Source organism: Gallinula chloropus (assembly GCF_964237585.1).
Source record: "Gallinula chloropus genome assembly, chromosome: 1".
NCBI classification, from domain to species: Eukaryota; Metazoa; Chordata; class Aves; order Gruiformes; family Rallidae; genus Gallinula; species Gallinula chloropus.
Window position 1 is genome coordinate 116341880 of NC_140085.1, and position 27449 is coordinate 116369328.

Consider the following 27449-nt stretch of genomic DNA (forward strand, 5'->3'; position numbering starts at 1 on the left):
GGGCAGCCTTGTGTAGATCCAGGCCTGAGGTTGGTGTCCCTGCCTGTGGCAGGGGGGTTGGAGCTCTATGATCCTTGGGGTCCCTTCCAACCCAGACCATTCTATGATTCTATGATTCTTGAAGGCCTGTGAATGTTATTACTAAGGGGATTCTTCTAGTAATGGTTTTATAGACCGTGTGAAGAGTGGGATTTGTTCTTGCCTCCTCTTATCATCAATTTATTATCTAAACCAGGAAGCCCTTGTACAGGCTGTGTAAAAGGCCTCTTGGTTTTAATAACTTGGCAGTGCAGACACACAACAGTTTAATGTGTTGCCCCTGCAGCTATTATATGGGATTTGATTGTATCTATTTTTAAAAAAGTTTAAAATGTTACCCTTTCTGTTATGTGCCTGTGATACTGTTAGATCACAGTAACTCATTGTCTTTTGTTTTCCACTAATGTTTTAAAATTACTTTTTATGTTGTGGATCCCTTCTTAAAATACAGTGCTACAATAAATGCAGTTCCACACTTGTTCCATTCTTCAGAACATGGTAGTTGTTGGAGAGTTCTAGGGAGACTGAAGAAACACATTGCTTTGTGATGTATGTGTTTTGCTGGTTAACTATGATGTGGGTGGATGTATTGATTCCCTGTTAAATAAGTTGTTAATGACTTCATAGTTATAACAGCAACGTACCTTTATTGCTGATAGCTTTACTGTAATTTTCTAAATTCTAAAATAATTCAGGCCTATCTGTGTTACCTTTCTAGTTTGGTTTCATCTTTCTTATACCTCTGTGAACTCTTTGCAAGATAAATACTTTTTCAGAGTTAGTATTACAAGTGATCTTAAAATATCCTTGATTAATTTCCAAGAAAGAATAGCTTCCCATCTTCATGAAGTTGCTTTACTGCTTTTACAAAATCATCTGTATGATTCCAGGTTCTGTAGCTATAACTTGGTAGTCTCTGTGTTTATTGGATAGTATGTTCTTATCGAGGGATTTCCTCTTCTAACAGTTTGGAATAGAGTTGGCAGTGTGTTGCCCGGAACAGCGCTGTGTGTTGCTGGCTAGCAGTAAGCTTGAGACATTAGGCTTGTAAAAGCACTGGAGATGTGCTAATGTGCTTTTGGAGCTTACCATTCCATTGTAGGACTGGCAGAAGACAATGCACGAACGCTCTATGGTCTGTTTTGGCTGAAAATCAGCTAGCTTTGCTCAAACTAGGTTTGTTAGTAGTTTGAATTAAGCTGGCTCAGTGTTGAAACTGGCCTTGTACTGATGCAAATGGGAGGTCATCTTTGCTGTATGTGAGCTACAGGGTGGTAAAGAGAAGAAAGGGATGTCTTCAGTCCTTGTGGCTACTACAGCTAATCTTGGAAAATACCTTCTAGAATCTTAGTGTCCATATATACTGCAGTTAAAAAAATGAAATAAAATGAAGGTATCTTAGCCAGAGAGGACTTTAAAAAATGGGGCTATAGCTCCATAGCCTTCTGTGTAGGCTGGACACGCCTGATGCTCCAGGACTTTTACTGTTTGTTTAAATCCAGGGGCTGTTCAGTGTGAAGAGAATGCTTTCCTCTTCTTTCCTTTTTTCTTGTTCTTCAGTACAAGTGACTTCCTTTGCTGAGGTTAGTGGAACTGAGCTCAGTGCAAGACACTGTGTCTCTGTGATGTTTGCACTTAGCATACGTACCAGACTGAATCTTTTATTCAAATCGAAGCAATTTAGGCAATGAGAGTGCCTAGTTTGTAGGATCTCATCTAGCCTTAGGCAGTAGCCATCAGCCTTGCCAAGTTCAAGGCTACTGTGCATGTGGCAGTGACATTCCAGGTCTCTGTGGAACTTAAGCAATGAAAAAAAATAAGGCTGTTGATCAGTGAATTGGGGTGGCCAGTTTTTGTTTGTTCCCATCATCTTTTGGAGGCATGACAGTAAGAATTCACCTGCTCTTTAAGTGACAATAGAACCGCTGCAGCATATGATGCTACGTGTATCAAAAAACCCCCCAAAAACCTTCTTCCACCCCTTTTTGTATGTGTGGTTGTGTGTGCACATCTCATTTCTGTGGGACAAGGAATAAGCCGGTGTGGTGGCCAGCTGAATTTAGGATATATACAATGCTTGAACAGTCATTGTTGATGATGTCATGGAGTGAACTGCAACATTTTCTGCTTAAACTGAAGTTTCTAAGCCCATTTTAGACTAGACACACTTTCTTAGTGTTACATGTATCGGGTGGTGTTTAAATAGTAACAATCTAGACTCCACAATTTGAGCAGTGAGGTAATTTGCAGAGGTTTTCTCAGTAATGTTTAAGGGGGTTTGATATTTTCATAGGTTGTAAAGCATCAATGCGATTTTGCTGGAGAGCAAGTGAAAAGCAGATACTTGAAAAATACCTTGAGCAGGGGTTGGTTGGTTGTTGGAAAAGTGTTTTGGTGGGTGGGGTTTTTCTGTTTGTTTTGGTTTTGTTTTCATAATCCCATCATTGCTCCTAACTTTTGTTAGAGATCACTTCCTAGAAACTCATGCCTTCATATCTCTTTGCCTGGTAGAAAGTTACAATTTTATTTTTTTGAGCTTTTTATGATTTGGTGTAAGTTTAATCATACGCAGTTTTATGTGAGATAGGAAGGAAAAATGGACTTGTACATTTATGGATTTATGTGCACTTATAGTTCTATAGTTTGTGGATTTGGTAAGGTCTTGCAGACCTTATAAAACACAAAAAAAATTGTGCTTTATAAATATTTCCCCAAGTTTATGTAAAAAACTATGCATTTAAGGGCTTTGCAAAGATGGGTATCTGTCAATAATTTCACTTTTGCAGGTCTGAGGAGAGGGTTTTTTTTTTTGGATGACCTTAATTTTCAGAACTGTTCAATGACCAATTTAAATTTAAATTAATCTGTGAAATGCTGATGCTTAGATTTGGGTTTGGTTGCCCTAACCGTAGATATCGAGGGAATATAGCCTTTGTAACATCTGCCTCAACTTGTGCTGTTGAAAATCCTCTTTTTCTGTGGGAACTTCCTTGGTTTAGCTCTGTGTTTCTACCTGAGAGCTAGGGTGGAACCAAGCATCCAAGCACTGTGTGGTAGATATAATGTGGTAGAATGGATTTGGGTTTTTTGTTTTGGTTTTGGGTTGGTTTTTTTTTTTCAGTTGTCTGTTTAGGTTGTAGTTACATTTACTTCTTTTTTTTCTTCATTTTTCAGTGTTGTTTGCTGCTGGACTCCCCCCGTCCCCCACACCCCTGCAGGATGATATGAGACTTGAAAGAAGACGATGCATACAGGTGATTTTATTTTCAGGGGATTTTAGAAGGGAAAATCTTCTATATTCTTTTATGTTTTCTATTCCATTCTCTGTACCCCAAAATGGTGTTCCAACCTTAGCAGAATACTGAAGAACTTATGGACTTTAGAAAACTTTCTTTGCTCTGAGACTCTTTTCCAACTGTCCAGGAAGAAAATGGCTTCCCTGAATATTGTTTCTGAAGTTTAATGCACAAAAAGAGTTTGCTTTTAAAGATGCTAAAAATGCTTGCTTGTTATTACTACGTTTTAATGCCCCCCCCTTGCTAGTGAGGTAGGTCACCTGTTGAGTGACACGCAGTTTCAATTGTACATGAACTTTCCCCTAAAGAAATGTTATGGATCCAACTGAAAAAGACCATAACCAATTAATACATAGGGAACTCTTAGCTAAGTTACTCCAAGATTTCTCAGCAACTGAGGATCTTTGAACATGTTTGAAAGTCCCTAGCCATTCTGAAAGTTGATGTTTTATGTGGGCTGTGGGGTTGGTTGTTTTTCTGTTGTTGTTGGGGTTTTTTTGTTTGTTTTTTTGTTTTGTTTTGGGGGTGGGGTTTTTGCTGATTGGAATACCGTAAGTGCCAAGTTGTGTATCTGCAGATTAAGTAGCTTGTTTTTAGCAATACTCTTCCTCTGGAGAGATGGTTAATATTTTGACATGAAAGCCGTGATCAGCACAAGTAGACTAAAATTTAGGTTGTACAGAAGAATTGGTGCTGTTCTGTATACCAAATACCTTTATTTAAGCAATGAACAGTTTTGTGTTCAATTTTGAGGCCTGTAACAGTGAAGTACACATAAGACGGATCTTTTGTTTGCTTATTCAGCTTTAAAACCCATGAAACCTTGGGGCTCGGGGAAAAAAAGCTAGATTTATGTGTGCATGCAGATCATCTCCTGATTGACAGTTTTCAGTTGCATCAGCTGTTCATGCATAAACAGCTTTGGAGGGTATATTTACATGGAGTATGTTGGATTAAGGCCAAGATGCTCTAAGTGGATATTTCATTCTGTGAAAACTAAACATTCGTTCATTTCAGTTCAGTGTTTGTAAGTTGTATGTTGATAGCTCAAGTAAAACTGGATCTAAAGGATTCTAAAATTAGGTGGGATGAAGAGGAAGAAAAGAAATTCTGAAGGGATATTTCATTTGGTTTAGATCTGTAAATCTAAAGGAATAGCATTTAAAGTCTCAAAATCTTCCTATGTCCAGTTAAATTTGTGGAGCTCAGCCTACTAGGCAAACATTGGAGTTGATAATACTGTTGGTCATTTGGTTTTTGTGGAGCAGATTAAAACGTAGCCCAACTTAAATATTGAGAAAACGGTGTAAAAGCTCCAGTGTTCATCCCACAGCTGAAAGGAGAGGTAATATTACAAAATAGTACCTGTGTATCTTACACTGTTTTGAGGAAAAATTAATTTTTTAAAAATTTAATTAATTGAATAATTAAATCATTAATCTGATTTAAAACTTGAAATTTATGCACTTTCAGTTTTGATCAGGATTTCTAATTGATGGTGAGTGTGTAGAATTATGAACTTAAAGAATAGAAATGTATACAAGATTTTGAATTTTAAGTAGTAACTCTATCTTATCTTCTAAAGCCCAAATTCTTTATTTAGAAGCCCCATGGTAAATAGAGTGGAAAACAGTGGCACTGTGACAAAGACGTTCAGACTTCTGATGTGTCATAGAAGTTGAAAGTTAGACGAGGAAGATTTATCTACGGTCTTCTGTCTGAGCCCATGTTAGTATGCTGAGGTTCTGAGAATAAACATGATTTGCATGCCTTAAAATGAAAAAAATGTACTGTAATTATTTTGTTATGCAGTAACAGCAACAGTCATATGATGACTCTGCTGATATCATTCTCTAGTTCAAAGTAGATGGTGAGAGCTCAGGCCAGAAATTGAAAGCATTTGTGGTTACTGAGGACTGTTCTTTTGCATTTTCAACAAGGTTTGTCTTCTGAGGGTGACTGATCTGGGTGACTGATCAGAGATGCCTGGTAATGTCAAAGCTACTTTTGGCTAAAGAATGAAAGCTTCTATAGGGTAAATAAATTCTTTTTTATAATGGGCATAACTTCATTTCACTGAAAAACTGACTGACTCTAAAACCCTAAAATTAACCACAGTGTAACTGGGGGAAGACAGTCCTTGTGCAGAAGACGATTTTTTCTTTTTTTTTTTTTTTTTTCTGTCTCTGGATTTTAGATCACTACTTAAGCTGGAAATACAAAAATATATCAAGGTCTACTGCTTTAAAAAAAGAAAAAGTGAAATAATGAAGAAATGGAGACACTGAACTGTGTTTCCAGCTTGCCTGACTAGGAAAACAAATTTGCAGCATGTCTGACTTTTTTTTTTTTTTTTGTGCCCTGTTCTTAGCATCTGTGATATGTAGGACACACAGAGAGAAGGGCACTTCCAGAGATTCTTTGGAGGACTGAAAGGTTCTCAATAAGTTACAAAAAGAAATTCTGTTAACTTGTATTTTTTCGATAGGTTCTATGAGAAACTCTGCAAAAAGCAAACCTGGAGATTCAGCTCATTATAGGAAAAACTAAATTTGTATTTTAGACATGCTTGTGCATTAAAAATGCATGTTGTGATAACAAAGTGGCTTGTGATCTAAAAAAAATAATTCAGAGTTTGAATTTTTTCTTTTTTATTTCTTTGTACTTTGAAAGTCAGTCTTTCCAGGACATTTTCTGAATGGAAGGAACTGTAGGTACTGGTGCTGTTACTACCTCTATGGTTACAGTTATTATGCTGATATGCTATTAGCAAGTGTTCACTTGTTATGGTGAGGTAGCATCAAATTTGGGGTTTTGTTGTGTGCTTGCAAGCAAGGATTCACCTTGTGTTTAGAAGTTCATGTTTTCAAAGCGATGGCTGCATCTTGTCCTGCACCTGTTAAGCAGTGTATAATGGTGTGGTTGGTTGGTAATTTTTTTTTTTTATTGGTTTTGTAACAACTTTTTGGTTTTGATTTTTCTGGTAAGCTGCAGCCTAGGAATATGTAACTAAAATTACTAGTTTTCTGATCTTTAAACTTTTGAAGAGCTTAAAGCTTATTGTCTTAACCTTTGTAAGAAGAGGGCTCGTATCTCATTTGAGAATGTAAGGGACGAGTGTAGAGCTACTAAACCAGAAGTACAAGTTCCAGAAGGATCAATTCCTTAACAACACATGCTGATCCTCTCAGAGGAGATTATGGTTATTGTTGAAGTGTTGTTCTTGAAGGCAGAAAGGAAGCATAAAGGGTCTGTGTGCCCTAAACAGCTTTTTGATGATGATGATGCGCTTTATATTAAAACACAACAGATAACTCTTCCTGATTTTGATCTCCCACGAGACCATTGAACAACTTTGTTTGGGATATTTCTGCATACTATGGGCAGCATTGAAACAGGGCGGCTTGTATGTTAAGTAAATATGTCTATAGTGCATAAGTATCACAGTATTTTTTGTCCGATTCTTATGCCTGTATAAACTGATCCAGAGGTGGGATCATGTAATATTATGAGAGAGAAGCGTAGGGTGGTTATATTATTTTTAATTGTGTGGCAGAATTTATCATCTTTTAACATTCACATTTTCATAGGTAGATTTGAATGTAGAAAATAGATAAAAATAGTAGTTATATCAAATTCTTTCTTCATTGTGAAAATATATTGAGTGCACCAGAGAAGTTAAAAACCAAGCAGTATAAAGTGTGAAAATCTTATATTAAAGCTTAATAAAACATTGGAAGTGACGATAGTGCTCTCAAAAAAACCCCAACAAAACCATTCATGTTTGGAAAAGAAAAAAGGCATTCCAATACTGCTCAATAAGAACAGTGCAAGAACTATGAAATAGTAAATACTTGCATAGATACTTCCCCTTTTTTTTTTCTTTTCTTTTGTTCCTCCCTTCCTTCCCAAGCTACTTTGGTTATTAAAATGCAACAAATGCAGAGTAAAGACTACTGGTAAGTTCTTGGATTGGGTTGAGTTCATAGTCTTGCAAGTGTTCAGATATTAGTTTTATGTAAGAGTAGAATAAAAATTTAGAAATTTATTCATAATAGTTTAGCTACTGATTTCATTGAGCACACAGCTATTTTGAAGAAGGTTTTTTACATGTCATTAGTAAAAAAAAAAAACCCAACAAACCAGAGCAAAAAAAAAGAACCCAACCCACTGTTATTCTGTAGTCAGAATAAGCTGTGTTCAATACTGCTGCTCTGTATTTTGAAGTTCATCTGTATTGTGTTTTACCAGGTCTGTTGGTATGCCTTTGAACTAGTTTGTCAAGAGCTACTTTAAAGTTTTACCAGGGAACTCCAGAAACTTACTGGGACATCACCTTTTTATCACTTACCTGTATCTTTTGGAAACGATGACTGTACTAGCTGTGGTTCCACTTAAGTAGTTGCATACCCAGATATGTTGGCATAAAACCAGAACTGAGCTGTAAAGGGAGGTTTGGCCCATGTGCTGGTTCCATACTGAACCACAGTATGGATTGGTTCTGAGTTTGTTTCTGGTTGGTGACGTTCCAATTAGACTGGTTCTGTCCATCAGTAACTTGTTCACATGTTTGACTGTATCAGTGCAGGCAGTTTTTGTTGGATATTCAGGTTTTGACTGGACAGATAAACAGAAGTTTAAGATAAACAGAATATACAAAGAAAATAATGTAAGAGACAGGATTGCTCATTAGTAGTGGAAGTTTTCAATATAGATAGTTAATGAGCACTTCCCCTGAATATGGATGCTTTTAGGGTTAACCGCTATTTTTACATAGATAACTCTCTTTGCAGGAGTTGTTTGTGCTGTCTTTCTGGCTGTTGGGTTTTTGTCGGGTTGTGAGACAGCAGTCAAGAGTGAGTTGAACACAGTTGCTTCCTGAAGGGCAACAGTTACCATTCTGAAAGTGGAAGTTCTGCTTTTCAGAGATGGAGTCATTGACCTCAATGAATGATAACCTTGAAGTCAAGAGACTAGATTAATGCTCTACTTTCTGTATTTGAGATCAGAAATGTGAAAACCTGGACAGCTAAAGTTAGATTCCTGCATCCATATTTAAAAAGGAGTTGCCTATTTAAAAGGAAAGCGATTTTTTTTTTTTCCCCTCCTCCAAAATTGCTTAGTACCTGTGATATTGAAAATTCAAGTTTTCAGCCTCAGTCCTCATCTTAAGAAGAAACAAATGACAAAAAATGTGTTCCAGGGTTTTGGCATTGGAAGTACTGATGCTTTTCTTTTTCAGGAACAGACTGAAGCATCTAAACCAGAAAATCTTGAGATGCCTCTTTTTTTATTTAATTTGCTTCCTCTTAAGCAAGAGTACTGCTCTTCCTCTTAAGAGATAGGTGTGAATTCCCATAGAAAGCTCTGTTAGTAGCTGTCCAGGGTTTGGGTTTTTTCATGTCTGAAGTTTCACTTGTGTTTTGCAGCAAGAGTAATTGAAATGTATTTTCTTAGGCTGCTCGTGAGTGTGCTCAGTGGGGCTCACAGGGACGTTGGGTGACAGTACTCAACAGCAGTTTGTTTCTTCAGGAGGGCCTGGGGGAGAGGGTGGGTATGCAGAGCTAGAGCCACTGCACCCAAGTCTCCCTCTCCTGCATTGGTGAAGTTGAAATGTTGTCTGCTTGGGCCCACCAGGAGATAGAAGAGTCAGAGGAGGTTTGCACTTTGAAAAGCATTATGTTACTGCATAGTGCTTGGAATAAAAGTATTTTAAAGACACATGTGTCTAGTTTTAATATTTTGGAAAAGCAGTTTCTATTAATTTTGTATCCTGATTTATGTGGTCCTCTTTGTAAGCTTTTATGAAGTAACTTTCAGCAAAGAATTGAGTGACAAGGACCTTTTTTTACTAAACAGTAGAGCTCTACCTGAAATGCATTAGTAACCTATTTCTAAGAGTAAAGACTCACAGAGGCTTGAGAAATTTTAAAATTTTGAACAGAAAAACTAAAATTTACATTATGAATTCCAATCTTAACTATTATAAAAAATACTGTACATTTCCAGATTTATTGGTCAGTTGACGGAGAATGCCCAAGGTCTACAGTGAGCATAGCTCTACAAATACAGAGCCTTTCTGGTAGCCCTTAAAGTCATCAAATGAGCAGCTGTAATGAAAAAGCCCCTGTGGTGTCAGAGTGCTCAGTGTGTGAATGAAAAGGAAAGGTTCTCTTGGGTAATGCAGTAATAGGATGGCTAGACTGCATTTAGAGCTGCTAATATAGTCTGGGCATTGTGCTGTATCGTGTTGGCTTACTGGCTCAGGTGTTTGCTACTGTGAACGTTCCTGTCTTATGCACCGTATTGTGTACCAGACAGCTTGTCTTTTTGGGTTTTTGGTGTCCAGTTCTGTGTACTGTTAGTAGCAAACTGTGTTCACTGGGTGCTCCTGTTTGCCTGGGTTAGGAGGTTAGTGGGGATGGGCTCTGAATTGAATCTCAGCCCTACGCTTTTTGGGGGAAGGGCATTGTTTTCTATCTAGAGGAGGTTTCTGCCCTTGAACTCAGCAACTGGCACGGCTAGGTCAGGAGCTTGCCCTTTACAGCTTTCGAAGAATCACAGCTGAAGTCTTGCATTTGTAAAGTACATACTAAGGTGCAAATCTTTCATTGCACACAGCAATAGCTTTATTTGGATTTGACATCTGTGGAATACCTTGAATTCATCAGTTTTGACCAGCCCTAGCATTAAACAATCTTAATAGTGGCTTAACTTAAACATGAACCACTTTAGCTCTCTAGTATGTCTTACGTAGAATCTGTAAGCAGGGGAATAAATGTTTGTAGGAGGCATCCTATTTTGTAAACCGTACAGTCACATGTGAATGACCTTTCCCTCCATCCCCATACAGTTTTATTCTTCTGGGGTTAGATTTTAAGGTACAGAGAGAGTAGCTATAGGATGGCTTTCTCAACAGCCCGTCCTGTGTACTTGGTAGTTCTTGGCAGGAATTCTGTTGATAATACTTTATCGAGTAGGCAGGGTGCAAGAACTGTAAAATTTTTGTTCATATGTCTTGCTGAAATTGGACATTATGACTTCTTAAAAACTCTTTATTTTTCTGTTTCTAGTCAGCCTGTTGTTTCCTATTCAGTTCATCCCTTGATATATGAGTTTTAATGTTAAATACTATTCCAAAAAGTGATAACCACACCTTCTGTTAGCTTGATGCCAAACTGATGTGCCAAGCTGGTATATTACCAGCTTATCAAACCAACATGGGATATGCTGAGACTTGATGACACAGTTTTTTGCCTAGTTGTACACAGGGGATCAAATGTTCCTCTCGCTAGCTTTTACAAGAGTTTCCATGTCTTAACATGCAATCAACTATCCATGCTTATTAGTTTGGATATTTCCATAAGACAACTTAAAGACATACTTGTCAGCTGTTTTATGTCACTAGATGCAGTTCAGACATAGTTTAAGTGGGTCTAGTAAAAACCTTCTGTACTAAGGAACATAATTAAGCTTGGAAAATGCCATAAAACTGAGAATGTTCTCAGATTTTCATCTTGACTCTATTCTCAAAAATACATATTTGTTGATAAGCTGTTGTGGACAATGATTAGATTAGGCAGCAAGAAACAATCATTTGTTTTTATGAGTGGTGGTGAGACATCAAATTTGCAGTTTTGACCTTTCAGTTATTCTGGCAACAGAGTTAGCGGGTAACAGGCGGCACAACCAAAGGGATAGTTTGAAGCCTTGTTTCTGAGGCCCAGTGCTCCATTGATACTTACATCCAATTGCTGTTGACATTTTGCTGGGTTAAGTACCTAAGTATCTTTGAAAATCTAGATTTTAGTATATTGCAGATAGGGACAGCTGTTGAACATATTTATAATAAAGGTGGAACAGGTGGTAGCAGTTTTGTTTCAAACATAGAAGAGAGATTTTGTTCTTGATTTCCTCCTCCCCCATGGAAATCTGTTGGTGCCTGTGTTTTCCTAACAAATTGGTTATCAAGGGTCCATTTAAAAAAATGATAGTACAAGCATACTATGAAGTTCTACTTGTACTGGTTAGTTCTGGTTCTTCTAAGTGGTGTCTTTTCTTTCATACTCCTGACTCCTATCCTAAAGTTGGATAACTGCTGCCTTGTCCCACAGTGCCTGTGCTAACATCATCGATAGTTTTCATATTTATGCATCTTGCCTCTTTGGGATTAGTATTTTGGAGTTAACTTGCTGCTTGTTTGCACTGCCTCTGAATTGTAACATAGAAGGATTGATAGATGTGCTTTGTCAGGAAATGGAGTAGAAGGATTTTCCCTATAAAGGTGGGTGAAGTTGGCTTCATTCTTACCTGATTTGTGGACACAAGTGATGTTTTACCTGGTTATGCAGGCAGGGTGGCATTTAACTAAAGAAGCAGCATTGCAATACTGTGATTACAGTCCATAGTTCTTCAGGGCTGTCCCACCATTCCAGAGGAATAAATAACTGTTTCTGGTGGTACATGGAGATCCCTGTGCAGACAGCAACAATTACAGAAGCCCAAGAAGTGGGATGCATACAACTATATTTTGATGGATTCTTTTTTAAATGCTAGCTTATTTGTAGTATGGCTTCCTATCCATCTTTGTGCTTCTCTAAGGTCACTGAATATGCCTAGGTGGCTTGGCTTGAGACTGCAAATTTTTGGACGTTAGTAAAAGTATCTGTGATTTCACCAGTCACATTATGAGTTTTGATTCTCTAGTAACATCTCTCAGAAGTAGATCAGACCTTTCTCTGAGAGTTGGGTTGTATATTAAACTGATAAATGATATCTTTAAGTAGAACATTGGGTTACATTTATTAGATCAGCTTATTAAAAATATTAAATAAACAAACCAACCCAGTTGTTATAGACAAATTTGTCTACCTTCCAGTGATACAGAGAGGTTTTTTGCTATCTTGGAATATTTCACTTACTGAAGTTTATCAAAATATCTCTGAAAAGAAATGGAAGTCCATCTTATTTTCCTTTGCAACTTTGTTTTAGGTAATCTGCCATATTTTTATGTTCAGATGATGTGTTAAATGGGCTATGTGTTAACTCCTTAAAGACTGTAAAAAAGCAGTAATCCGTTAATTGATTTCCTCTTTTTTCTTAATACTAAGTTAAACGTCCTGCTGTAAAATTAAATCATTTTACAGTGCTGAGTAATTCTTGGAGACTTAACCTGAGTAGAACTATGTATCCATACTGTGTATTCTAAATATATTCCTGGTGCTTAGTGTCAGAAGGTGGTGTACAAAAGCTGGTATTTCTTTTAAGCCAAATGTTCACATCTCTGGAGTTGTCTCCAAAATTAAGTTTTCGACAATTTGCTTGTTGAGATGTTGAAGGAAAACTTTGATGCTAGCACTGTAAGATGATTCTGATAAATAACTGAAAAAAAATACAAGATAGTCATGTATACTTTAGACTAGTTTGTGAAGACATCTGTATTCTGTGCTTGGTGATCCTCAGTATCAACTCACTGTTCCCGTCCTGTGATCTCAGTCTGAGAGCACTAGCTTCTTTTAAACCAAGCACCTTGCAAAGAAACAGTCACCAGCCCAAAATCTTCAAGCAGTGCGGTGTTCAGGTAGTAGCTTTTAACACGCCTTCCTCCTTCGGTCTTTGCCCCCCACAGTATTTTTCAAAAACCCACAGTCACAATTGATCCTTTCCTATTTGTTTTTCCATTTTCACTATTTGGGAGGAGATTTTCTCAAGACGGATGGAAGACACCTTTTGTAAAGTATGCCAAGAGACCTGCAAGAGCAGATGTAGTCAGAAGAGATTTAAGAACAAAATTTCACAGACAAAAAGACCCATTTCTCTGGTAGTAAATTGAATGTTCCCAGCTACTGAAGCCGATCGCATGGAACAACGTGCATCTGTGCTAGTTAACTGTCCTAGCCTGTAAAACTGGGTGACTGCCTGAAAGCTGCCTAGTGGGAAGGATTCCTGGAACATGCTGACTGCCACACATTCCCTGGAGTTACTGGGGAAGAGTGCTAGTTGGAATGGATGCTATGAATGCTCTAACGTTTTACAGACGCAGTGGGTCTTAGACCTGTGTTTGGGAACCTTCTTTGGCCCATCTGAATCTGTTTGTATAGATGTACACAGCTGCTAGTTCCATGGTAAGTCTGCTGTTTACTAGTCTTTAAAGAAGGACAGGTAGAATCCTTTTCCCTTTTCCTTTGTACTTACTGTTGTCTTGGAAGAAGACTGTAGTTTGTTTTTTTTTTTTCCTTTTTTCTTCCTGGTCAAAAGAAAAAAAAAATATGGTTTGCCTTTCGTTATGTATATACTATATAGATACTTTAAATAAATAAAAATATACTTTATATATATAAAAACACTTACCTATAGCTGCAGGAATATTTTTTGCTTCCTTCTCACTTACAAAGCCCAAGAGAATTTTGTGTTGCTTTCCTGTAGGATTTCTTCAAAAGTTCTCTTTTCTTCCACCTTCTGACAAGTGGTATCTGTAAGTTGTTCTTGTCCTCTGGCTTAGTCTGAGTCTATGGATCTTCATGACTCCTCTTCTGAAGAAAAAAGATTTTCCTCAGGAAAAGAGCCTGTTTCACACCCAAATCAATTGGTCAATTTTCAAGTGGGGATTCTGCAGCTTCAGTTTAGAATGCTGTGTTCATCTTTGTATTCCTACAAAGATACTGATAGCAAAAGGCCTCAGGCAACAACTGTTTGAATCTTGAGAAAGGCAAAAATTAGTTGTTGTGGTTTTTGTTTGTTTGGTGTTTTCCTCTATGTCTGGAGGCATGTGGAGCTCCAGGGGAAGGCAAGAAGTGAAACTTCTTTTTTTTTTTTTTTTTTTTTCTTGGGAGAAATCCAGACTCTATAGGCTGCCATCCAAATGCTAAAATTTTGACACTCTTTCTTCAGAAAAAGTGCCGCCAAAACGTAGCTAGCTGAATACCCCACTTTTTCAATAGAAGGCAGTTTCTTTAAATAGAATTTGGGAGCTAACTTTGTCTAGAGCAATGATTTGGGTTAAAAAGCACTGCCAGATCTATCGTGACGTCTTTACTTGAAGTCTTTAACTCTGACTACAGGTATTCAACTCGGATGCATGTAAACATTCAATGTCTATCAAGGCAGCTCAGGAATAATTTGTGTCCTATAACTCCATGATCTATAGTCTCTGTAATGCGAATGAAACATCTACTTGGGTTGGTAGAGAAGAGACCGGAATTCTTGCTTTGCACAAATACAGTTGCTCAGTTTAAGAACATTTTAATACTATGAATTTAAGAGTTTAAGAGTACTTTAATACTATAGTCTGTTGTTTTACTTTGTATCACACTTTTTTCCAAAGACCTGAGTTTATTAGCAGTTTCTTTTTGGAATCAAAAATCCACATTATCCTTGATAATAGATTAGCCGTAGCTTTGTCTTTCTAAGAAGCTGCAGTAAACCATTTGAAGATGGTTAATCTCCCTCTTAGATAAGCCTTTTGATCAATTTAGAGAAAAGTGAATTGGTGTCCTATGAGCAAGTCTATGTAGCAGGCTACTTAAAGTGATTTGGTCTCCTTTCATGATTAGCTTCCATGGTTATTTATCTAATCAATCAGCTGAACTTCATCAAATCAACCAGGTAATTAGACAGGTATTGCACCTTTTGGATTAATGGGACACCTGACAGAGGTCTTGTCTTAGGTCCTTTCTGTATTATCGAAGTCCATTTAACGATGACAACTATCTGCAAGTATTTATCAGTTTTAGAAAGTAAAAAATGCCTTGGAAAATTCTTAGAAACATGTATAAGATGTTCCATGGAGAAGTATCAGTATGTTGTTTTTTTAAAGAGTCAGTCTCTTCAGCTCATTCTGGCTTAGTCAGTACAGTTACAGGGGAGAGGACAAGCATGTTAACTTCTAAGTATGAATTTGTATGCCTGACATGCTTCTGGCCTTCAGTAATTAAATCCTGTCTGTCTAGTTCCTCATCTGAGTAGACAGAATGACTGCAGTATCTAATCTATTTGGTTACAGAAGGGGGTTGTATACATGGGTCCACTGACTATTGATCTTTCTTCAAGCCTTGATTCTCAACCTTATTCTTTGAGACTGTGATCTTCAGAATCCAGAAATAAACTAGTAGGCATGTGCGCACATGCATGCATTTCTTCCAGGCAAATTGCCCCTTCTGCTGATGAACACAAATCTACACACAAATTGAAGAGGGCTGGAAAGTCTTCTAGTGTTCCTCTTAAAGCTTTTCCTTATTTGTTTGAACCGAGTAGAAATATTAGCTTCTTCTCTCAAAGTCATCAAAAACTAGCTGAATCTTGCTTGGGAGACTCAAGCTAACGTGTAAAATGAGAGAAAGTGGGAAGGCATCTGTCTTTCCCCAGTTTTGGAATTGAGTCTAGTTTTTAGAGTAGCTCTGCAAACTTTATAGATTATATACATAGATAGCTATTAAAAATGTTTGGTAGTAGTAAATAACTCTTGGCAGCGTATTCAGTTACACCAAAGGCAAGTAGAAACAGATTGGGACATAGATGCATAAATTTGTATTCTTTTTAAAGAGCTTTTCAAAAGCTTTGTTTGTGCAGCTATGTGCCTGTGATAACCAGATGATAAAGCTCCACGTTATCTCAGTAGGAATTTTGGTCAGTGTTGGGAACTTCTAAAAATTCTGTTCCATATGCAGAAACATGTTTGCATGGTTTCTTAAAAAAGGATGATAGCTGTATTGTACAGCTGATAGCTGTAAGGAAAGGCAGGAGAGTGTTCAGTGACAGATGAAAGTGCAAAAGGAGAAGTGGAACTGTAACCATTTCTTGTAATTTGTGTGACTTTAGTTGATCTGTTGGGGTTTTTTTTGAGGGATTGGGTTGTTTTTGCTATTTCCTCCTAGTAGTATTTAATACAAAGTTTACATTCTTACTTGGCACGCGTTAGCCCAGACAAACCTGCTTTGTTATTTCTTGAACATGTCAAGATTAGACGAGCATTTTTCTTTTGTCATCGCTAAAATTTTCTTGATCCTGTATTTCTGTAAATAAATGTAGCTTCTCTCCACAAGTGTTCTTTCCTGTTCGCACTTCGAATAGGATATTGGAAACATGGAAGAGAAAATCTGGAGAGAAATGCTTCTACATAGGTTCCTACAGCCTTTTCTAGTCTACCAGGTCACATTCTTGTGTGGAGGCGTTGTCTCCATGACAGGAAGATATGCCTTCTCTTTTTTGACGATGAGCACAATCTAGCTCAGTCTTCTATTTATTGGAGCTTTAAACCCTAGGCAAGACAGGAGGACGGGCAAATTTAGAATTACAGAATCATTGGATGGTTAAGGCTGGAAGGGACCTTAAAGATCATCAAATTCCAACACCCTTGCCATGGGCAGGGTTTCAGGATTCTCTCCTCAGATCACTTTTATTTCACACTCAGAGGTAAGTGTCTTACATCCTGTGCTTTTTGAGAAGGGGTTCTTGGCTCCTGAAGGTTAGTCTGCAGTGTGCCCGGATATAGACTAATTTGCTCTGATTTGCTTGGTGGTCAGAGGTTAATCTCCATTTCTACTATGAGGTGTCTCCCAAGTTTTCCAGGCCCACTGAGAATTCAGGAACCATTTGCTGCTGTGTCATACCCACGGGTATGGTAGAGTTGAAAGAAAAACAGCATATACAACTGAAACGGCAGTCTCTGCAGTCAAACTCTGCACCAACCTTATGAAAGGTTCCATGTCTGTAGAAAACACAGTGCTGTGGCCAAATACGAACGTGCTTAGTGGTCCACTACTGAGGACTTTGCTTCCCTAAAAAGTCTATTGGGGTTGAAGTGGAACTGGTCGGGGACTTCATTGCAATGACAAACTTGTTTCTCGTGCCCAAGAAGATGTGTTGGCTTGCTTTCTCTATTTGATACTACAAGCATTTCAGAGAAATCCCTTCATGGCCTTTGGGATGGCTTCATGTAGGAAGACAGATCAAGTTACATTACTCTCCCATCTTTTCTACAATTGTGGAATCCACAGTGAAATAATTATCAGTGCATCTCTGTCTTGAGTCCTTTAAATACTGTTTGTTCATCAGTCTCTGTGCAGCTCTGGTTTTCAGTATGATTCATGTCTTGTAGCATAATGTTTAATCTTTGCTGACATTTTGAAACACTGGTTTATTGGCTAAAGGTGGACAGTACTGTGGCACCCTCAAGAGTCTACCATGCTTTCTGCATACAATGGCAAAGCCCATTTTCCCATTTCTGTCCATTCCTTTCTGTTTCTATAGATGTTAGGAATAGGAGGTTATAGAATCATGGAATCACATAATAGTTTGTTGGAAGGGACCTTAAAGATTATCTAGTTCCAACCTCTCTGCCATGGGCAGGGACATCCTCTGCTAGACCACGTTGCCCAAAGCCTCATTCAAACTGGCCTTGGAAGGCGTCTACAGCCTCTCTGGGCAGCCTGTGCCAGTGCCTCACTGCCCTCAAATTGAAGAATTCCTCCTTAGTGTCTAATCTAAATCTACCCTCTTTGAGTTTTAAGGCCATTATTTCTGGTCTTATTACTTAATGCCCTTGTAAACAGTCCCTCTCTACCTTTTCTGTAGGCCCCCCTTTAGGTATTGAAAGGTCACTATAAGGTCTTCCCCAGAGCCTTCTCTTCTTGAGGCTGAACAAGCCCAACCCTCTCAGTCTTTCTCCTTGGGAGAGGTGCTCCAGCCCTCTGACCAGCTTCATGGCCCTCCTCTGGATTCACTCCAACAGGTCCATGTACTTTGTACAGACATTGGGGTCCTCAGAGCTGGATACACTCATCTGTGTGGGGTCTTGTGAGAGTGGAGGAGAGGGGGACAATCACCTCCCATGACCCACTTGCCCTTTTGTGGGGCGGAGGAAAAGTAAAAGAGGGGATTCCTCTATGGTGCTTTCTGTTTGTATGTGATTGAGCTTTCTAAAGTTGCTAAGAATTGTAGCATTTCTGCAAATTCCTACAGAAGTCTTGAAGAGCCTGTCTGAGATTGACTGACATTTTGAAACAGTTTTGTACAGGCTTGTACAGTAACGCCAGCGAACAACACCGTATTGCTTTCAACCCTGATGCTTTGGCAAATTGCAGCTTCATGTGTTGCTGCTGCTTGGCATAATGACTGATGCTTCAAAGCAGTAGCAGGTGGTTAGGATTTTTTTCTGCTCATTCTGCACCAAGTCCCTAATTTTTGCAGTGGCTTTGGACCATAATAAACAATATCACTCTTTTTGGTAAGGATTTTAAACACTTAGATTCCTTTGGTAAAAAGTTGAGCTCAATGGCAGTCTGTTTGACAATGACACTAAGTTACCAAGTTCTCATTTTCTTTTACGAAATGCCTTATAGGTAAGAGATATTATGCTTATTTTGTATTTTCCCCCCAAAACTGTATTAACAGAAAGTACCTACATACCTTGAAGATGTTTTATAGCTGCTCTAATTTATGCCTCGCTCTTGGTAACATTCTTTCAGTACCCCTTTTCGAGCATCTTTTCCCACAACAGCTTAACAAAGACCTATGTCTACTGTTTCAGTCATGGGGAGGAGGGCACTTCAAACTTCAGTCCTCTTCACTTAGCATCTACTGCTGGAGAAGAGACATGCTGTTAAACTATGCATCTTCAAGCGTATGTTTGCCAGGGTCCTTACTGTGGTAGCTGCTACCCCATGAAATGGGGCATTTCACAAGTTTTGGCTATATGTGCCCATTCATTCCATAAAGCTGAAAAGATAACGTGCATTATTACAGTGTTGCTTAGATTAGAAAGTTTCCTGTTCTGGTATTTCTTAGTCTTTCTTTTTTTAGGTAATGTGAGATTATATTTTTAATTTTTTAGTTTGTTTCTAGATCAGGTGAAATTAAATTTCATTCTCTGATTCTCCAGATTTAGGGTAATGCTGCAGCTTTGAAATGCATTGGTACCAAACCTTTTGAAGAGATGGTGTGTTGATTGTTTCACTTGACATGCCTAGATCCTCGGTAATGTGACATGCTAAGAGATCATGGTTCTTTTGCATTGCAGTACAGTCATGTCTGCTGCCTATAGATTTAATGTTCACTCTGTGCTCATGAACTGGAAGTGTACTCTGACCAGACCACTGGCACAGTTGTGTTTGAAACTCCACAAGAATTAAAAGCCTGCTGGGGTTTGAACTTCGTTAGCATTTATGCCATGAACTGAACTTGTGATGATCTTTTCATAGAACACAGTCGTTAGCTGAACCTTGAAGAATTGGTTGTCTGTTTAGTGTTTGGATCCTGTTAATATTTTTACATAATCCCCTTTCCTTAAAAACATTCAAGTTTTTTTTCTGTAGCTGGAATGTTGTTATCCCTCTGCACTTCTGTGGAGGCAAGAAAACCCAAACCAAATCCAAAGCTGTGTCCAACCATTTGGTTTGTTTTTTTCTTGGTGTAGTTTGTATATCCTTCAGGTGATGGTAGAATGACTTCTTTCCTCCCCACCCCATTTCTGCATCCCCATTGAAGTAAGCTGTCTTTTCTGGTGGCCAGAATTTACCCCTCTATCTCTTCATTGCTCTCTGTATGGATGCTGTAGATGCATGTGACGTGCTGCTCTCAGTAGTTTGCTCTGAGAATTGGCATGTGAAACCAGAGACTCCTGGAAAGAGAAGCTTAAATGTTGCAATTTAAGTATGGCAATCGGAACTCATTACATCTTCCGTAATGGCCATAGAGAGAGGGGGCACTTTTTGGAAAGGATGAACCCAGCAGTCATGGCAGACATGAATTCCAGTCTCTCTTAACAGTGTCTTTGTAACCTGGGAATAAGATTTATAGAGGCATGTAGCCAAAGATGTAAACAGAATTTAAAGGTTTTAAATTTGTGCGAGTCTGGTACTTGAATGGTGATGCTATCATCATAATTATTGGGGGGGCGGGTGGTGTTAACTGTAATTTTTTAATACATACCACAAAGTTTATACTAGAAACTGCCTTTGAAGGAAATACATGAGTTAGACTTCAAAAATAATGTCTTAGGTCATGGTATTATCCTAATGGAGAAGTGATACAGGGGGGTTGTTTTGTGGGTGGTGTTTTGGTTTGTTTTTTTTTAACTTTTCTGTTTTAAAATTTGTACTACTTGAGAGAAATGCATACAGTTTACAGTGAACCCCACTTTGGGGTCATATTGTTGTTTGGATGAATGAAACCTGGCATTGCTGTCTCATGGTGGTTGCTAGTTGCAAGTAAGTTTTCAAACCATACTTAAGTTTTTTTCTCATTGAAAGCTAGTACTTCAAAATTAATCAGAAGAAGTAATTACTTAAAAGCACATATACTAAATACAGAAATTACTACAAAGGTGGGAAATTGGCCTTTCAAATAAGAGCTTTGGAATGGCAAGGTTCCACTGTGCTCATTGAAACTATATCAGAATTTCTGTTTTTAGTAGAGTATAAAGACTGTCCCCAAATACAATTAACTGCTCTGTTAGTTGCTGAAATTATGTACTATAAATTTCTGTTTGAGTGAAATTAAATACTTTAAGATCATATATGAAATCAGCTGTTGAAGGCATTTGCTGGGATCATTACACTAGTAAGATTTCCCCTAACTGAGGTGTAATTTATACTGATATTTTTTTTTTGTTGCTGTTCAGTTTGTCACTTAAAAAGCCTTCTACCTGTGTATCTAAGGCTAGAAAAGGCTTCTGTTTGTCATGAATTAATCTTATGATATGCTAATTTTTTGCCAGCATAGCAATCCCAAATGAAGTGTTGTATAGCCTGTTTGAAATTAGTAAAGACTTGGAGGGTCAGTAGGGCTATGCATTACTCAAATCCTGCCAGTGGAAGGAAGGGGCATAGCATAAATTCTGAAAATACATGCTTGCTATGTATTGAGTAATTTCATTTTTTACAGTTGGTTGTATTTTAAAAGTTTCAGCATTGTATCAGATTAAATCTTCCTTTATGGTAAACATCAGCATGCAAGTTGGATTCATGTAACACAGTAAAATAGTTGGAAGATTACATGTGATTATTTAGCTGTGGCGTAGAGTTAGAAAGGTTTTGTATCAATTCATAATTCCATATTTATTCAAACTACAGAAGTACTTTCAGATCCTCCCCCTCTCTCCTGAAAGCTGTTTTCTTTGGTCAGGTATTGAATAATTTATATCATGTGAGACTATTGCACATGATGTATTCATCCCTTGTTTAGCTCTTACATTAATGGTTTGGCATGCTAGCTGTACATTGATATGGTAGATGCTTTCCATTTTTTCTGTACCAACTGTTTAAATATATCTTGTGCCTCAGTAACTACAAATGGGAAATGACTTGAACTGTTCTATTTCCCTTGATGGTTTTTATGCCCAGGAAAAAATTCCTCTTTTAATGTATATGTATTTGTACAATAGATTAAAGGAGAGCGTTAAAATGCTTCAGATATTTATGCTGTCCCTTATATTATGTTCAGCTGGAAATGCATGTGGAATCTGAAAAGGGAAGTTTAGATGTGAGGCAAACTGTGGGTCACAGATATTGATCAGGCATAAAATATTTGGTATTTTTCACCTCTTGTAGGGATTGTGTGGTTTGATGTGCTGCCATGTAGCAGGTAATTTGTATTCAGTCTTTAATTAGTTTTGCACTTTAAACTGAAAATTGTATATAGTGGCATTTGTATTTTCTTTGGAGGAGGGGAGAGAAAGAGAAGGCACTGCACCAATACAAGAAACTCTTACTTAACTGCTGATAAAAGTATTACTTTGAGAGGACAGTTGAGCAGACTAGGAGAAGGATTAGTGTTGCAAAGTACTGGCCCAGGCTGGATTGCTTGGAAAATCTTGTAAGCCTGTGGTCAGATAACACTCTGCTGCTGCTCACTGCTGTTGCTGCCGCGCCGCTACAGGGTTTGCTAGATGAACATAAATCAAAAAACACTGACTTATTCAAAAAGCTAACATGCGATCAAAAAAAGAGGTGGAATCGATTTTTGTGTGTGTCAGAGGGGTTGGTGCACATGCTTAGAGAATTGTGTCTGGCTTAGGATATGCAAGGAAATACTTCAGTAGTTTTACTATTGATAACATTTCCAAAAATGAAGTTACTATATTTCTAAATGAGGGAGCCAGAAAAACTTTGCATTTCTGTTTAGCATGGGGCTGTGGAACTGACGTTTTGGGTACTTCTAAAAGGAGATTCTGTGACTGAGATCTGCAAAGTTTGGAGTGTCACAGAGCTTGACAAAGAAATACAGAGCCTCTCTCCTCTTCGGCAGTGACCCAGGTTAGTGGCTGACAGAAAGTCATAGCCCTCCTTTAGCCGATCGGCAGGCAGAATAGTGCCACGATCCTTTGAGGGTTTGAGACACAGAGGCTGCTGCTGCTGCCGCCGCCGCCACCGCTTTATATCCTGTACCTGGTGTGTACCTGGACAGGAGATGTCGGTTGCCAGTGTCAGGCACCTTCCACAAACACTGGAGAACAAGAAACACTCAAACACCAATCTTCCAGGTGAGTGAATTGCAGTAGCACTTTCACATCACCGCCGGGCTCTGGAAAGTGAGGTAAAACATGCGCAGGATCACTTGCGTCCGCCGCGGTGTAGAGGGAAGCTGTGCAGCTGCGTTCTGCTTTTGAAGAGAGAGGCAGTTGCTTCCAGAGTAAGTCTGTCAGTCTTTGCATTTAGAGACTTCATTTGAAGGGGGCTGAGCGATGCCGGTTTTCAAAATACACATCTGTGTGTGTGGGAAGGGAACCTCCTGAGGAGTGCTGGAAGTGGTGACGATGGTCAGGAGCTGCTGAACTCCTCTGTTTATTCACACTGTCGTAGCCAGAGACACTTAATGACAAGTACTCTTTCGGATAAGCGGAATTTGTGAAATTGGTGGGGGAAAACGGCTATTTCTGGCACGATACTTCAGTTTCTTGTCTTTACCGGTGGTTCAGTTTGGTCCAGTAAATGTGCGGGAACTCATTTACTTAAAATTGGTCAGCGGGGTTAAATAGTCACAGAATCATAGACTGCTCTGGGGAGGCTCTTTCTGTAGTCGCCTTCCTCTTCGTTAAAACCAAACAATCAGCCAGGAATGTAGCCCCTGTGAAAACGGGGGGGTGCTATAAGTAGCACGTACTGTCTGATACAGTATGGCAGCCCATATGATTTTACAAGCCAGCGAGAGGGAACTTTCCTGCTCTTAGCGGTTGTGTGGAGCCCTCTGAAGAATTTTAGCGGAGAGATACCACCCTCGGAAGCGTTTGAATGCGGTGGTCTTTGGCTGCTTAGCGTGTCAGCAGCCCTTGCGAGGAGCGCGTTCCTCGGGCTGTCCCGGAGCAGAGCTATTTTGCGGGAAGGGAAGTTTAAATCCTAATGCAGCGCTTAGCTGTAATCCCCGTGTATCATTACTGCATTGCCCTGCCCTTGCTGTGGGGGTGAAATGTAGAACATGAGTCTAATCCTCGGTAGATGGAGCTAATTTTGCTTTAAACTTGAAAGCGTTAACGCCAACTTGAAAATGTGACAAAGCTCAATTGCATTTCTTGTTTATTGCTTGTTTTCCGATTGGACAATAGGCAGCGGCTCTGCCCTGGCAACTGAGGGCCGCGATTTGCATAGCCCCCTTCCATTGGCCGCCTGGCCGACGAAGCCGTCCAATCAGGCGGCGGGCTTTTGGTGGTAGGCTATGCTAATTACCCGCTGTTGCTGGGGTTCGGGGTGGTTTCCGCGCGCCGTTCTGCTGCATTGTGTTGCCTGGTGAGCGGCGGTGATAAATGAGCAGTTAATGATCTGCAGCAGCGCCCGCGTACTGCGGGCGGGCAGGGATTGCAGGGCAGAGCCGGGAGGAGGATTTAATTGCTCTGCCATCTCGCCCTCGCGCTGTGTTGCCCCTGTGTGTGTGTGTGTCTGTCTGTACGTACGTGTGTGTATATGTAGACTGGAAAATGTGCGTGCGTGTGCCTCTGTGTGTGTGTGTGTGTGTGTGTGTGTGTACACCACGGTAGGGTAAAAAAACCAATCAAAATCTTCCCTGGTACAGCTTGAAACCGGGAAGGGAGCTGTGGAGATGGAAGAGGACCAGTGCCTGATCTTTCCCCTCTTAATTTGTCCTTCTAAAAAAAAATAAAAAAATAAAAAATTGCCTTGTATTGAAGTAACCAGACTTATGCAGAAAGCATGGCTGTGGAACGCTAATAAAGTCAGTACTTCCTAAAATGTGATAACCTCTCTATCTAAGTATCGGCAACTGGTGTGAATATAGAATAATCTATTTCTAGAACACACACTTACCTATTAAAAATAGTGTAGCCTTATGTCTTCCCACCCCCCAAAGAAAAAAACACCCCGATGCCAGCAAACACCAAAACCCAAACCCCCCATGTCAGCTGTAACAGTTGACTCTGGATTTTTTTTTTTCTTTTCCCTGTCCTATATATCATTCCTGCCTAAGAATATTGGGGAAATCTGACCTTAAAATATTTCGTTGCTTAAATCCACGTGTTTCTTTTTTTGCTGCTTTCCAAACCTGCATTTTCTCCTGTTCACTCATGAATTAGTTTACCTTTTACAGTCCTCTCCCTGTCCCTCCCTCTTTCTCCCTTAGCTGTCCAAATTGTGGGCTTTCTTTGCATAACCACCCACTTTCCTTCTATCCAGCCCAGTAAAACTGGCTGTAAGTTTAATTAATTATTTAACTGAGTAAATCCATCTTCATAGGTTTTGTGGGTTTTTCTTTCTTTTTTTTTTCCTTCTTTGCCCTTCCCTGTAGCATATAGGGATCAGTTTATGTTTGAGGTTTGATACCACCTGGGTTTTACTATTGTAACGGTGTAAATTACTTTCACTGGGGTATTTTTTTTTTTTTTTTGACCAGGTATAACCCTGATGTCAGCAGATTTTTGACTTCAGTTGGAACTGGAATTTTGGTAAAAGTGGTTCTATTTGACAACTCCCTTTTGTGAAATACTTTTCCAAAAACATCTGCGCACAAAATACATTTTTAAATTTTTTTATGAATTTGCATTATTTGGTGCTTTAGTGCCAGGAGAATTGACAGCTTTTCTGTGATTTATTCTTTACACTTGGGACTAAACACGCTTTGTTTTTCAAACCAAACATTGGAGGGCGTTAGTTCAGATGAGTGATAGTCTGCAGCCATTTGCAAGTTGCACTCATCATGAAGACGAAAGCTCACTTAAGCAGCAGCCTGGTTTTAAATCTCATTTTTACTTTGGTTGAATTTTAAATTTTTCAACTGTTTTGTAAACCCTTCATAAAACTGACACCAGAAGTAAATCTAATTGCTGTTGAATGAAGATAATGTTTCCTTTTAATAGGGAAACTTGGTGATTTCTAGTGCATTTTAAAATTGAGATAAAATATAATTCATGTGCACTTCAAGTGGAATTTGCTTGAAGCCTTCCAAAATGTGAGTGTAGAGATTTCTATAGCATATTTAATGTGATGACTTTCATAAAATCATGTCAATTTAAACTTTGTCACTAAATTTCAGTTGTCTGTATTATGAGATTACCATGAATTATGTTTTTCTCCTTTGTGCTTTTCTACTTAGTGAATTTGACAGAACTTTATGTATAAACAGCATTTAGTATTTGTGTTTTGTGTTTTTCATAGGATGCACTGTGAACTGAAGGCCAGGTGTGGGCATTTCACCTGTGTTAAATATGCTGACATAGTTGGAATTAAGAAGTTGTTTTTAAACCTTTGCTTGGAATAATATTCACTCTTCATTCTTTGTATTCTAAGAGCTGCTACAAACTTTCACTGTGATTTAAAAAAAAAAAAAGTTGATCTTCTGTTTCCCTTGTCTTCATATTCCCTCTTTAAATGGCAGGATTTTCATTGAATTAGAAAATTTATAAACCATGTAACCTGAGAATAATTGCATAAAATAATAAACCTAAATTTGAAGGGGGAGAGAAAATATAAATATCAGAACCTTAGTGTTGGAACATCTTTACCAGCATTGGTGCCCTCTGAAAAATGAGGAGTTTATTTTTCTGAATATTTGAATCGTTACTTTTTCAGTTTTAAAATTAATGTTAGTGCCTTTTTAAAATATGGTTTCTTGAATATTCAACAACTAAGTATTGATTGCTAAGCTGTCTGGTTGCACTTACCCATTTGGTATAATATAAATACCATGTTGGGCTGAATCATTGGGCAGTGTTTCTCAAGCAACAGGTTTATGGTGAAGAGTTGGACAGAGCCACAGCACAGTAGGAAAGCTTCAGAAGAATATTAGATGTGTATTGGAAAAAGATAGAACCTTCAATAATGGATGTGTTGGTGTGTATACAGCTGCATCATAAATACTAGAATATCCTCTCTTGGAGTATCACCTGAAGACAGTGTGTCAAAAGAAAGCTTAAGCCCTGCTGCCCCATCACCCAACAGTAGAATAAAGTTGCTGATGTGAAGCCTTTCACTCATTTCTTCCTGTCAGTATCGTTGCCTCTTTGCAGGAGAGCAGTCTTAATGTTTGTTACTATTCAGCAGAGGCCATCAGATGAAAAAGGCAAGTTCACAACAAACAAAAGGAGGTGGTGCTTAATGCCAGCTGTGAGCAGCGGTGCCCACGCCATCTTCTGGATGCTAAAAGCTGAAATGCAAAAAGTGGTTCAGAAAGTCCTTGGAAGAAAAGGACGGGTGATAAAACTATGTATCTCTACGTGTTAATCACAAAGACTCTGCTTCACGTAGTTCCTGGACTGGAAACTAGATGAACATGCAGGACAGCTACTGCTGAGTGCTTGCCCTGTTCTCTTCCCCAGATGACTACAGTTGGCTACTGTCAGGGACAGGACACTGGTTTGAATGGTTCTTTGGTTTGATATATGAGCAATTCCTATGTTAGTGCCCCATTGCTTGAAAGAGCTTTGTTAATTTTCAGTCCTTAGTCCAACATGAATCAAGTACCCCTTCTTGTTTGTCTTTGTTTGCAGGCAGAAATGAACGTCCATTTCAGACCTCTCCTTTGGTTTACTTTTCCAAAATTCTGGAAACTAACCTGTAAAGCTGCTCCTCTGTGGAGATCTGTAAGACAGAGCTTTACCTACTACTGTGAATTCCTTGTCTTTGTAAAGCCTTTCAAATTTAAAATCGTAGAACCCTTTTGTGTTTAACTTGTTCT

The 27449-nt window shown here is 38.7% G+C and overlaps 1 protein-coding gene across 1 annotated transcript in view; it reads left to right on the forward strand.

Moving 5' to 3' along the window:
• Positions 1–27449, forward strand: part of DYRK1A (dual specificity tyrosine phosphorylation regulated kinase 1A) — an 80964-nt gene that overhangs the window by 27465 nt on the left and 26050 nt on the right. Inside the window, exon 2 of the mRNA XM_084270322.1 lies at positions 3214–3293. Within this exon, the coding sequence (XP_084126448.1) occupies positions 3284–3293 (10 nt within the window). The 5' untranslated portion in view covers positions 3214–3283. The remainder of the gene's footprint in view (positions 1–3213; positions 3294–27449) is intronic.